This window comes from Plecotus auritus (genome assembly GCF_963455305.1).
Source record: "Plecotus auritus genome assembly, chromosome: 9".
In the NCBI taxonomy this organism is placed as follows: Eukaryota; Metazoa; Chordata; class Mammalia; order Chiroptera; family Vespertilionidae; genus Plecotus; species Plecotus auritus.
In genome coordinates this window covers 92,343,269-92,357,950 of record NC_137783.1, presented here as the reverse complement: position 1 = coordinate 92,357,950, position 14,682 = coordinate 92,343,269, and the positions used below count along the sequence as shown (strand labels likewise).

The following is a 14,682-nucleotide window of genomic DNA, read 5'->3' as shown; positions in this document are numbered from 1 at the left end:
CAGAACGGACACCATCCAGAACCACAGGAAAGCTGGCTGAGTGGAAATTCTACAACTAGAAGGAAAGAGGAAAGCTCACGGAGAAGGAGCGGCAAAGGGCTGAGGTACGGAGACACGCGTGCGCACAGAGAAAGGGCGGCGGAGTGCCTGGCTGTCTTTCTCTGGCGGGAGGGGGAAGGAAGCCCCCGACTGCACTGAACCCCAGTTCCAACTGCACTGAACCTCAGTTCCGGGCGAAACCCTGTGGACCCAGGCTCATACAGGGGGAGTTTGGACTGTCAGGTAGAGAGAAAGGCACATGGAGACTCGGAGACTCAGGGGAGCCGCGGCAGCAGGGGTCTGGAGGCGCGAGTGTGCACAAAGACTGACTGCGGAGGTTGCCGCAGGCATTCCCTAGTGGAAGGGAGTCGGAAGCTCCTGACTGCACTGAACCCTGTTCCGACTGCACTGAACCACAGTTCCGGGTGAGCCCCTGGGGACCCATGCTCTTACGGGGGAAATCTGAACTGTAAGGCGGAAACTTGGGAACCATGGAAGGCAGAGGTCTGAAGACTCGCACGCAAGGGCAGGGCTGACGGGAAGCCAAGACTGTCTGCTCCGCCCTGAGACTCCACCCCTTCCAAGCTGAGCATAGAGGCTTTTGCAATCTGGCAAGGCTAATCCTATAAGGCTGTCTCCAGCACCAAAAATCTCCCAGTGTAGACACAGCTGATTCTCACAGCCAACTGGCCTGCAGGTCAATTCCTCCCAGGAATACCAACAACAATCAAGACTTAACTACAACAAGGCTGTACACACAGTCCACAAAGGGGTGCACCAAGAGTGTCCACCTCAGGTTAACTGGGGAGGCCGACCCACTGGGCCATCTAGGAAACCTAACACACAAAGCTACCCTACCAACTCAGGGAAGCAGTGAAAAATGGGGAGACGAAGAAACAGATCAGAAACAAAAGAAATGGAGGAAAACAAACGAATGGATATAGAATTCAAAACCACGGTTATAAGGCTTTTCAAGAATATCCTAGAAAAGGCCGATAAATGTAACAAGACCCTCGAAGATATAAAAAAGGACCAACTAGAAATTAAACATACACTGACTGAAATAAAAACATTATACAGAGACCCAACAGCAGACTAGAGGAACGCAAGAATCAAGTCAAAGATCTGAAATACAAAGAAGTAAAAAACACTCAACCGGAAAAGCAAAAAAAAGAAAAAAGAATCCAAAAAGTTGAAGATAGTGTAAGAAGCCTCTGGGACAACTTCAAGCGTACCAACATCAGAATTATGGGGGTGCCAGAAGAAGAGAGAGAGCAAGATACTGAAAACCTATTGGAAGAAATAATGACAGAAAACTTCCCCCACCTGGTGAAAGAAATAGGCTTACAAGTCTAGGAAGCAGACAGAACCCCAAACAAAAGGAATCCAAAGAGGACCACACCAAGACACATCATAATTAAAATGCCAAGAGCAAAAGACAAAGAGAGAATATTAAAAGAAGCAAGAGAAAAACAGTTAATTACCTACAAGGGAGCACTCATATGATTGTCAGCTGATTTCTCAACAGAAACTATGCAGGCCAGATGGGAGTGGCAAGAAATTTTCAAAGTGATGAATAGCAAGAACCTACAACCAAGATTACTCTACCCAGCAAAGCTATTATTCAGAATGGAAGATCAGATAAAGAGCTTCACAGATAAGAAAAAGCTAAAGGAGTTCATCACCACCAAACCAGTATTATATGAAATGCTGAAAGGTATTCTTTAAGAAGAGGAAGAAGAAAAAAGTAAAGAGAAAAATTATGAACAACAAATACATATCTATCAACAAGTGAACCTAAAAATCAAGTGAATTAAAAATCTGAGGAACAGAATAAACTGGTGAATATAATAGAATCAGGGGCATAGAAAGGGAGTGGACTGATAATTCTCAGGGGGGAAGGGGTTTTGGGGGGTGCAGGAAGAGACTGAACAAAAATCGTACACCTATGGATGAGGACAGTGTGGAGGGGAGGTAAAGGCAAAGGGTGGGGTGGGAACCGGGTGGAGGGGAGCTATGGGGGGAAAAAAGAGAAACAATTGTAATGATCTGAACAATAAAGATTTATTAAATTAAAAATATATATATATACAGAGATCCAACAGCAGACTAGAGGATCGCAAGAATCAAGTTAAAGATTTGAAATACAAAGAAGCAAAAAACACCCAACCGGAAAAGCAAAAAGAAAAAAGAATCCAAAAATCTGAAGATAGTGTAAGGAGCCAATTCACCACCTGTCAGTTACAGCTCTGAAATATTTAGGAAACCAAAATAGATGAGTAGGACAGTTGTACTAACTCCATGAGGATGAAACTTCAGGTCATAAGATTTAATATTTTCTTTCTACACATGTCTGTCCCACCTACTAAATTGCAAATCTCTGGTGGACACAAGCCACACCTTTTTCATATTTGTATTCCCAATATAGAGCAGAATGGCTACCCATTACAGGTCCTATACAAAATGCTGAATGAAAGCAATCAAGGCAAAATCCCAACAGTAAGTAATTTATAAAATCACTTTAAATACTACATAGCAATCATAAAACACTAAGGACAATAAGAAAATAGGAAGATATATTTCAATCATGAATTCACTAAGTACCAGATAAAGGCCCCAAACTGAAGCAATTGGTTGCTAACCTCAAGCACCTAAATTCCAAGAAGACAGAAATGATGGTGATTAAGATAATTTCAACATTTTAAAGAGGCCAGTGGGCACTGTACATTTACCTATGATAACACTGCTAACCAAAACACTAAGCTTCTTCCTTTCGCCCACAATAAGATCGGCTTAGTAGGGTAAAGTTTTATCTTACTGATAAAATGCACTGATAACAATTAGGTATTATTTTGATTAAGGGCTCTTGTTGTATATGCAAGCCCTGCCCATAACATACAATTAAATAAACTTTAGACAAGAGCCAAAGGGAAAGAAAGAATATCAGCAAGCAGAATATTTGTAGGCTGACCTGGAATAAGCCAAAGGCACCTGTCCTCAGCAACCCCAGCTCAGTCCTATCCATTAAACAGAGATCCCAATGACTAACTACTCGAAATACACCTACTAGTTATTCTAATTTAACAAACTGACATGTAAGCATAGGGATTTAGAGAAGAAAACTTACCTCTCGGACTTCATCATCTTCTTCGTTAGTATTTTTTTGTCTGCTTTCTCTGAAACGACGTACCTGGGTTATAACAGAGTCAATAATAAACATGTTGCTTATTCCTGTTATGTGAATTGTAAAATATGGGCTACAAGTGATTAACAACAGATGCTTTCCATTACAACACAACTTGGAAATTTAAGTATAGTTTTATCTCACAAAAGATTGATTAGAGAAGTCATATTTTCCCAGTGACTTACATTAAAATTTCGGAAATGTACTCTAAAATATATTATTGGCCCTAATCAAAATGTTATTACCTGCTGCTAAAATGTTCCATGTCTCTGAAAAAAGTCTGTCAAACTGCAGAGGAAAAACTTTAATATCCTACTGGTGTTATACTTCAGCAAGATAGTTAAAAATCTCACTTTTAAGAGGTTTCAGTTATTTATTACATTGCTCAAATCATTCTTGAACATCTAGCTACAGACATTCAGGAGCCTTTCTGAAATGGTAACTGAAGTAGTGGGCCCCTGGAAGATCCATTTGATCAACAGTCAACTACTGAATGTTTGCTGACCTTGGTCCTAGTACCATGAAGGATACCAGAGATTCCTTTTATATTGGTTCAAAAGGGTCTCATAATAGTTATTTAGTTAGAGAGAAGCTCCATTCATTTAATAATGTACTCAGCTCGTATTTACTAAGTACCTACTCTGCACAAGTGCATAGAAGAAATTGAGAATACAATACTGAACAAATAGTAAAAAATTCTGCCCTCCTGGAGCTTAAAATCTGGTGTGTGTGTGTGGGGGGGGAGGGTAGTCAATATACAAAATAAGAAATTATACTGTATTTTAGAAGGCATGTAGGATCCAGTTAATTTAAAGTTAGACTGGGAGAGCTCTATTTTTATCTCTGAGGAGCCTTTGGCAATTCTAAGACCAGTTTTGTTCAATCTAAATAACCAGTTAGACACCATTATTTGATTCTGTGACCAGAGGAGCATTAAACACCCCTTTGGAAATTCTACACAGATTTTGGTTTTTAATCCAGGACACACTATATGCAAATAGGATCCTTAATGAGTCCCTATACTCTTTCTTCCTGTACTATATCCTTTGCCTTTTTTAAAAAAATATGTTCTTATTGAGAGATAGAAACATCGAAGAGAAAGAAACTTCATCTATCAGCTGCCTCCTGCATATTCCCTACTGGGGATCAAGCCTGAACCCAGGCATGTGTCCTGACCAGGAATCAAACTGGTGACCTATTGGTTCCTGGGTGCTCAACCACCAGCCACACCAGCCAGGCTACCCTTTGCCTTTAAATAAAAACCTTGAGTATGCTCAGTGGAGTCTTGTGAGTCTTCTCAAATATCTGAATCTGTGAAATTTCTGCAAAAGGTGGTAAGTGCTCAGAGAAAAATAAAAATAAAGAGGGACTGGGGTAAAATCTGAATAGGATGATCATGAAGGTAATTTCTGAGCAAAGATTTTAAAAGTCAGGGAATGAATCTTGCAAATAACTGGAGAAAATCACTCCATTCAAAAGAATATATGCAAAGACATTGGAGCGGAAGCATGACTGGTATGTTTAAGAAATAGTAAGAAGGTTGCTGTGGCTGGAAAGGATATGAAGATAAAGAAGTAACAGAATGCCAGACTGAATAAGGCCTTTTACAAGAAACTGGAAGAACTTTTTTAAAGGCAGGAATGACTTTATCTGAAATATGTTAGGATTACCCACAGCTGAATTAAGGACAGAATAGGGGGTGGAGACAGGACAAGGGAAGAAACTAAGGAGACCAGTTTGGAGACTACTGGAATAATCTAGCTGAGAAATGGCAATGTCTTGGCCCACTGGCAGTGATAAATGTAGGTAGTCGTCACATTCTGTATATTCTCAAGGTAGAGCCAAAAGGATTTACAGACAGGAGACAGGTACAGAAAGAGAGGAGTCAAGGACGACTTCAAGGATTTTGGTCTGAGCAAATGAAAGAATGGTGCTTCTATCAGAACACTACAGAGAGAATAGTGGCTGAGAATTAGCAATTATGAGGGGAATGTTAAAAGTTTGAGATGTCACCCTAGCCAGGTTGGCTCAACGGACAGAGCATCAGCCTACAGAGCCAAGGGTCTCGGGTTCAATTACGGTCAAGGGCACTAAACCTTGGTTGCAGGCTCCTCCCAGGTTTCCCAGGTCAGGGCTCGTGCAGGAGGCAACCCATCGATGTGTTTCTCTCACATCGATATTTCTAACTTTCCCCGTCTCTTCTACTCTCTCTAAAAATCAATGGAAGAATACCCTCGAGTGAGGATTAAAAAAAAAATAAAAAAAAGTTTGGGATGTCTATTAAGCATTCCAGTGGAAATAACTAGTAAGCTGTTGCTATGGAAGAGTTGAGAGGAGAGATTTTGGCTAGACTTTGAAAGTCACCAACGAACAAACAGATGATATTGAAAGCCAGGAAGCTGGAGATTACAAAAAAGAATGTGTAGACCCAGGACACACTATATGCAAATAGTTCTAGGAATTCCAACTTAAAAGGCTGGAGATGAGAGGAATTAACAACACAGACTGCGAATGCACAGACAAGGAGGAAGAAAGAAAACCAGAAGAGTGTGGAGTCCTAAAAATCAATGAAAAAGGTTTAGGTAGAGGTCAAGTGAACTTTAAGGTGGAGAATTGCTAGGGGACTTTGCAACAGAGATCACCAGTGACCATGACAAGAGCAGTTTCAATGGAATAATGAAGTTTAAGATGGGTTTAAGAGGAAAAGGAGGGAGAATAATCAGGGCAGAAAATATAGAAAAATCCTTGAAGCAATTTTGCTGTAAAGAGGAACAAAAAAAATATAGTAGTAAAGGGAAATAGGATCCAGATTTGTTTGTTGAAAGAAATAACAGCAGATAACACTAAAATGAGTTACTCCATACACCAATCTCTACCTCACTATTAACTTAGAAAAATTCCCCAGAGCTGAGTGAAAGGGTCAAACACTATCAAACTGTGTCTAAGGGCAACTGTTCAAACTTCGTTCTCTCATCAGAGGCATACTAAATATTTTTCTCAAGTTGTTGCCGCTTTGACCAATAAAAAACAGTCAACCCTTGGACAATGCGGTTTGAACTGTGCAGGTCCACTTACATTAGGATTTTTTTCAATAAATATATCAGACCCACCATATCCCCAGATTTCACATCTGTGGATTCGACCAATAATAGAGGGCCTACTGGATGCAATGTTCTATACCATCTTATCTATACTAATAAAAAGGTAATATGCTAATTAGAGTGGTTGTCTTCCGGACATCCTTCCAGACAGCCGCAGCGGCTGCAAGGGCTGAGGCTCAGGCAGTCGTGGGAAGCTGCGAAGGGCTGAGGCTCAGGCCAGCAGTGGCAACAGCAGCGGGATAATGGGGGTGAGGGGTGCCCCAGAGGGAGGCCAGACTGGGGGCCAAGGCACAGGCAGTTTGGAGTGATCAGGCCGATAGGGGAGGACAGTTGGGGGCTATCGGGCCAGCAGGGGAGGGCAGTTGGGGGTGATCAGGCCTGCAAGGGAGGGCAAGGTAGGGGCAATCAGGCCGGCAGAGGGGCAAGGTAGGGGTGATCAGGCTGGCAGGCAGAGGGGTTAAGGGGTGATCAGGCAGGCAGGCAGGCAGGCAGTGGGGTTAGGGGCAATCAGGCAGGCAGGCAGGCGAGTGGTTAGGAGCCAGCGGTTCCAGATTGTGAGAGGGATGTCTGACTGCTGGAAGTTGGACATCTCCTGAGGGGTCCCAGATTGGAGAGGGTGCAGACTGGGATGAGGGACACCCCCCCCCCCCCCCCCGTGCACGAATTTCGTGCGCCAGGCCTCTAGTATAAAATATTTGACCATCTGCATATTTTAGTTCTGGGACCAATCCCCCACAGATACCCATGGACAACTGTAGTTAAGTTTTTGGGTCAAAAGTTATACATGGAATTTTGACCCCCAAGGGGGTCAGCACTAACCCCCATGTTGTTCAAGGGTCAATTGCTTATTTAATTTGAGTTTCTTTGATTATCCTAGATAAACACCATTTTATTTTGTGAACCATCTATTCATGTCCTTTGATCATTATTCTATTGAAATGTTTAATATGTTTCTTAAGATTTATCAGAACACTTTAATATTAATATGACAATATTAACCCTTTTCTGCGCACATACAAATATTTTCTCCATGTCAATACCTTCTAATTGTTTTTATTTACAATTTGACATGCAAACATTTAAAATTTTTATGTAGCCAAATCTAATGCATTTTTCCTGTGATTCTTTCACTGTATTTATGCTTAGAAGAATGCATTTTCTTTACTAAAGTCATTGAATTATATAATTTTGAGTGAATTTTAAATATTAATTACATTTCAATAAAGCTGTTAAATTTTTTTAAATAAGAATGCATTTTCCACATGAAATTCAAAATCTCAAACTACTAAATAATTGAAATGAGTAGAAAATTTGCACCCTACAAAGTTCAATTAAAAGCATTTCATGATCTTCAAGAGAAGGGGAACAAAATTAACATTTATTGGATATCAATCATATTTAAGACTGTTCTACATACTTATTAGACATTTTTTAATTTAAATCTCATTTTATGATCTCAATTTGAAAGATAAGAAAACTAAACAAGTAGCGTGATATCTCCAGCATTCTTTTTTTTTTCAGGATTGCTTTGGCTATTTTGGGTCTTTTGTGGTTCCATATAAATCTGATGATTTCTTGCATTCTTTAAAAAATGATATTGGCATTTTGATGAGGATTGCATTAAATCTGTATATTGCTTTGGGTAAAATGGCCATTTTAACTATGTTGATTCTTCCAATCCATGAATATGGGATATTTTTCCATTTTGTTGTATCTTTTTCAATCTCTTTTAATAATGTTTTGTATTTTCAGTATATAGGTCTTTCACACTGTTAAGTTTATTCTTAGGTATTTTATTCTTTTGGTTGCGATTGCAAAAGGAATTGTTTTCTCCATTTCTTTTTCTGAAGTTTTGCTGTAGGTATACAGGGAGGCAATGGATTTTTGCACATTGATTTTGTATCCTGCAACTTGACTGTACTTGTTTATTGTTTCCAGTAGTTTCTTGGTACAGTCTTTAGGGTTTTCTATATACAGCATCATGTCATCCACAAAAAGTGACAGTTTGACTTCTTCCTTCCCTACTTGGATACCTTTTATTTATTTCTATTACCTTATTGCTCTGGAGGGAAATTAGAGTACTATGTTGAACAAGAGTGGTGAGAGTGGACATCCTTGTCTTATTCCTGATCTTAGGGGAAAAGCTTTCAGTTTTTCACCATTGAGTATGATATTGGCTGAGGGTTTATCATATGATGGCCTTTATTATGTTGTGGTACTTTCCTTCTATTCTTTTATTGAGCGTTTTAATCATAAATGGATTTTTATCTTATCAAATGTTTTTTCTGCTTCTATTGACAAGATCATATTATTTTTATCCTTTCTTTTGTTAATGTGGTGTATTATGTTGATTGATTTGCAAATGTTGAACCATACTTGTGCCCCTGGAATGAATCCCACTTGATCGGGATGTATTATTTTTTGGATGTGCTATTGTATTTGATTAGCTAGTATTTTGTTTAGGATTTTTGCATCAGGGATACTGGTCTGTAGTTTTCCTTTTTTGTGTTATCTTTGCCAGGTTTTGGTATCAGGGTTATACTGGCCTCGTAGAATGTGTTAGGACATGATTTCAAAATATACTACAGAGCTACGATAATCAAAACAGCATGGTATTGGCAGAGAAACAGATACACAGATCAATGGAACAAAATAGAGAGCCCAGCTATAAAACCACATGTATATGGACAGATAATTTTTCTACAAAGGAGCCAGAAATGCACACTGGAGTAAAGATAGTCTTTTCAATAAATGGTGCTGGGAAAACTGGAAAGCCACATGCAAATGAATGAAACTGGATTGCAGTTTGTCCCCATGTACAAATATCAATTCAAAATAAATCAAAAACCTAAACATAAGACCCGGAACTATAAGTCACATTGAAAAAAATGTAGATACCAAACTTATGGACCTGGGTGATAGAGAGCATTTTATAGACTTGACCCCAAAAGCAAAGGAGGTAAAGGCAAAAATAAATGAATGAGACTATATCAAACTGAAGAGCTTCTGCACAGCAAAAGAAACAGACAACAAAACAAACAGGCAGCCAACCAGATGGGAGATGATATTTGCAAACAGTAGCTCTGACAAAGGTTTAATTTTCAAAACATATAAAGAACTCGCAGACTGGTACAACCACTATAGAAAGCAGTCTGGTGATTCCTCAAAAAATTAAAAATAGAGCTACCGTATGACCCAACAACCTCACTCCTGGTTATATACCTGAAAAACTTGAAATCATTTATACACAAAGATATGTGTACCCTACGTTCATTGCAGCATTATTCACGGTGGCCAAGACTTGGAAACAGCCAAAGTGCCCTGTGATAGAGGACTGGATAAAGAATATGTGGTATATATACACACTGGATTACTACATGACCATAAGAAAGGATGAAATAGCGTCATTTACAACAACATAGATGGACCTTGCGAACGTTATGTGAAGTGAAATAATTCAGACAGAAAAGCGAAGAACTATATGATTTTACTCATATGTAGAATATAAAACTGAAACTTATGAACACAAACAACAGTGTAGTGGTTGTCAGGGGGTGGGGGGGAGAGAAGGGTCCTAATATGAGGTGACAGAGGAAGATTTGATTTTGGGTGGTGGGCACATTGTCCTATATACAGATTTTGTAAATTAGTAACCCACACATGAAACCCATATGCCCATGATGACTAATGTCACCCCAATAAAATTTAATTAAAAAAAAAGAAAAAGAAAGAAAACTAAACAAATTAGAGTAAATAATGACCGGTTTACTAGAATGAAACTCAGAGCTACTCTTAAGGAGAGACTATCTAAATAGACTTATTCCCCCAAATTAGCTACTCACCTCTTCATCAATTTTATCTTCTAGGGCATCAATATGACGTTCTTTAAGAAATCGCTGTGTTTTTTCTAACTGGTATTTCACTAATTCCTCTATGGCATCTTTCTCTTCCTTGTCCACAAATTCTTGTACTGCTTCACCCATCCCCCTTTCTGTTAGAAGTGAGAGCTGCACATTCTATAAGAGAGATACAAATCACTGGATGCAGAAAATAGTATCCATCCCTTACAAAATAATTCTAAATGAGAAAGGAAAATGAAAGAATAATGTTTCCAGGGAAAAAGACAAGTTATCTAGTTATTGAAGGGAAAACAAAACAATGGACAGCAATTAAGCCAACTGATAAATATTAGGAGTCATAAAAAGTAAATTGAAAACAAGGCAGGTGAACACGCAGAGGCTGGACTGGCTGGAATACAGAGACCAGAAGTGGCAGCTAATGATTGAGTGATTATGTTAACCAGTGTATTAACCCTAAAGATGTCCATATCCTAATCTCTGGGACCTGTGAATATGTAACATGACAAAGGAGAACTAAGGTTACTGGTGGAACTAAGGTTGCTAAATCAGTTTATCAGAGAGTATCGAGGTAAGCCCAGTATTATTATGAATATCCTTAAAAGTGGAAGAGGGAATCAGAGAGATGTAACTGGGAGAAAATGGCCAGAGAGATACAACATTGCTGGCTGTGAAGATGGAAGAAGCAGCCCAGGAGCCACAAAATGTGGGCACTTCTAGAAGCTGGAAAAGAAAAGGAAATGTATTCTACCCTGGAGCCTCCAGAAGGAACACAGCCTTGCTGACATCTCATTTTGAGTCCAGTGAGACCAGTGTCAGATTTCTGACCTATAGAATTGTAAGATAATTAACCTGTGCTGTTTTAAACCACTAGGTTTGTGAAAATTTGTTTCAGCAGCAAGAGGAAACTGGAGGATCCTAAAGTGGCATATACTTATGGCTTAAAAATAGCTTTGGCAGCTCTCTTTATAAATCATGCCCACATCTTTCTCCATCCCCTCCCCCAGGCATGTTTTCCTTGCCTCTCTCTTTCCTAAGCTCCAAGAACCCTTCTTTTGCCTCTATAACTTGTTTTCTGAACCCATTTCTTCTACCGTTCACTTCTTCTACCTCTGTGACTTTCTAAATAAACTTTCTCTTATAATTTCAGTCTTGTCTCTGAATTCTTTCTTAGCCAGAACTCAAGTACTAAGGTAAAAAAAAAAAAAATTGCTTCACAATGTCATAGCTATGTTAATAATGTGATTCCTATATTAATAATGTAATGTAATTAGCAATTTACAATAGCTAAGATCTGGAAACAGCCCAGTACCCATCAGTAGATGAGTGGATAAAAAAGCTGTGGTACATTTTGGTACATTTACACCATGGAATACTATGCAGCTGTAAAAAGGCTCTCTTACCCTTTGAGAGAGCATGGAGAGACCTAGAGAGTATTATGCTAAGTGAAATAAGCCAGTTAGAGAAAGACAAGTATCACATGATCTCACTCATATGTGGAATGTAATGAACAAAATAAACTGATGAACAAAATAGACCCAGAGATACAGAAGAATGGAACGGACTGAATGGTGAATCTAAGAGGGAAGGCAGGGGTGGGTAGGTGGGTGAGGAGAGATTAACCAAAGAACTTATATGCACATATGCATAACCCATGGACACAGAAAACAGTGTGGTGAAGGCCTGGGTGGGCAGGGAGTAGGTGAGGCATAGAGGGGATTAATGGGGAGGAAAAGAGGACATCTATAGTACATTCAATAATAAAGATAAATTCAATAATAATAATGTAATTCTGAAATTATATCCAGGTGCAAGAAAAGTAAATCCTGGATTCAGACTTATGCAGTAGCAATAAAAAGTAAGAGGATAACAACATCAACAATAGCTACAATAATAATAATATTAATAACATTAACTAAGCATGTAATTTATTTTGGTGTACAGTAGCTATAAATGAATGCAATTAATTGCCACCATACTTACTTCTTGAAAACATTTTGAGGATCCCTTTTATTTCAACTATCAGTTATACATACCCTAAGTAAAAACCTATTATAAGAGCCATTATTCAAACTGTGAACTGTAATTAAGAAATTACCTTCTCTGCGGTTTGAAAATACTGTTTTACGAGGTCTTCTACCCTTAGAGTTGTTCCTTCGGAAGGTTTTGTAATGAACTTCCCAAAGTTGATGTCTTCTCCTAGAAGAAAGAAGTTCTTGAAAAAGGAACAGCTTCTGTTATAACGCACAGCACCCAAACTCACTGCGGTTGCTATCAGTACAGGAGGTATGGCCAAACATTATCAACTGTCAGCTTGCTCAATATGGTAAATTCTGAGGCAAAAAAAAACCATGGCATTTTTGCTAATAGCCACAGTCTTTTCCCTAAAGTCTGTATTTGTTTTCTGTATCTCCAAGTAGTATATCTCTTGCAACTATTCTCACACGGTGGTCCACAGACCTCTGGGGGTCCCCCAACCATTTCAAGGGTCGCTCAAGGTAAAAACTACCTCAATAATACTACTAAGATGTTATTTATTTTTTCCATTATGGTGACATCTGCACTGATAATACTGAAGCAGTTGTGGGTAACACTGCCAGTGCCTTGGGATGAGTCAAGGCAGTAGCTCAGAACTCTATGAACAGTCACCACTACATGCAGTTCAAAACAAAACAGAAAAAGCCGATTTCACTTTAGAATGTCCTTTGATGAAACTAAAAATTATTATTTTAATTAAATCTCAGCTCTGAAGTACATATCTTTTTAATATTCTGTGAGATAAATAAGATGTATGTTTAAAGCACTTCTGCTGCATTCCTAAGCAGGTTGGCTGCCTCAAAAAACAGTAGGTGAGGGATAAAAAGAGCACTGAGTAGAAAGTTAGGAAGCATAGCGTCCAGTAGTATCTACTCTGCTAATGGTCTTTGTCAGGGAAACAAATAGTAATTATATAGCAAGTGCTGGACCTGGTGTTAAAAACGCAATGATAAGAAGACAGGATTCCTGCCCATGAGAACAAATGATTATGATACAAGGTGATAAGTGCTACAACAGAGGTAAGAACAGAAAATATGACTCACAGAGAAGAAACAAACTAATTCTTCTTAAAGAAGGTTCAGAATAATGTGCACTATCCAATGCAGCTATCATTTGAATCAAGCCTTGCTGAATGAGTAAGACTCACTTAGCAAAAAGAAAATCTATTTTAGGCCGAGGAAAAAGTATATGCAACAGCCTAGAGGATAAAGAGGCACAAAGCTCAGTGTGCCTCTTGCAAAGTGGTAAGGACAAATGAACAAAAATCTCTTTTGAATTTCAAGGTAGTATAATTAATATACATAAACATGATTACTACATTTTACTATGCCAGACACTATGTTAAGATCATTTACACACAGTATATCTACTAAGCCTCTTAACAATCCTAAGAGGTAGGCATAGTTACTATGCTGATTCTATAGACATCAGACAGGTAAAGGAATTTACAAAATGTAACATCTCTATTTAAGTAGTAGAGTTGGTCAAAATAACAAAAATACTTTCAATAAAACATTCAAAGGGGTCATTGTTTCTATTGAGCAATGTATGGTTAAACAAAAAAAGAAATCATTAGAACAAAACTGACTATAAATAAAACTCAAGTAACATAAGGTACTAGTTCTATATTCTGTTCTTACAAATGCTACACCTATAAAATTCGAAGAAATTAATAAGGATGAACAATTAAAGTAAAGCACTATCAATAAGTAATTAATTAAAATTCACAGCATGAAAATATAATTATCTGATACAGATTCTTCCCCCCTCCCCCCCAAAAAAGAGTACTCTATGAGCTCCATTTAAATATCTACATAACTATTTCAGGTTAAATTAACAGCATACACAATTTTTATCACAATTTGACAATGAATATAGAAGGCCATTAAATCCAAGTTAATAAGAACCTAGGTAGCTTACTTGTAAACATGGGCCGTATTTTTCTATGAAAATTCTGACTCAATAGCTCTAAGGAAAACAGCCTCTATATTTAATATGATAATATTTATTATGAAGAAACACTACAATTGCCCCTTGAATAATTTGGGGCTAAGGGGTGCCAACACAACACACAGTGGAAAAATCTGTGTATAACTTTTAATTCCCCAAAAACTTAACTACTAATAGCCTACTACTGTAGACTGGAAATCTTATTGATAACATAAACAGCCAATTAATACATATTTTGTATATTATATGTATTATATACTGTATTCTTACAATAAAGCAAACTAGAGAAAATACAATATTAAGAAAATCATAAGAAAAAGAAAGTACATATACAATATTGTACATATTCACTGAAAAAAATCCACACATGAATGAACCTATGGAGTTCAAACTTGTGTTGTTCAAGGGTCAACTATTTTAGTCAGATGACCTGCTTTGATAAATGCTAAAATAAGGACAATTAGTTTTTACAAAATGTTTAATGGAAACTAATTACTTGATCATCAGAAACATC

At 38.1% G+C, this 14,682-nt stretch overlaps 1 protein-coding gene across 6 annotated transcripts in view; it reads right to left on the bottom strand.

Annotated features, from left to right (window-relative positions):
• MRE11 (MRE11 homolog, double strand break repair nuclease) overlaps positions 1–14,682 on the bottom strand; it is a 74,645-nt gene that overhangs the window by 26,469 nt on the left and 33,494 nt on the right. For 4 of the 6 annotated variants that reach the window (XM_080688623.1, XM_080688627.1, XM_080688628.1 and 1 more), the window contains 3 exons: positions 12,280–12,380; positions 10,167–10,340; positions 3,167–3,229 (listed from right to left, as the gene is read on the bottom strand). In XM_080688623.1, coding sequence (XP_080544749.1) covers positions 3,167–3,229; positions 10,167–10,340; positions 12,280–12,380 — 338 coding nt within the window. The remainder of the gene's footprint in view (positions 1–3,166; positions 3,230–10,166; positions 10,341–12,279; positions 12,381–14,682) is intronic. The other 2 variants (XM_080688624.1, XM_080688626.1) reach the window with 2 other exon arrangements.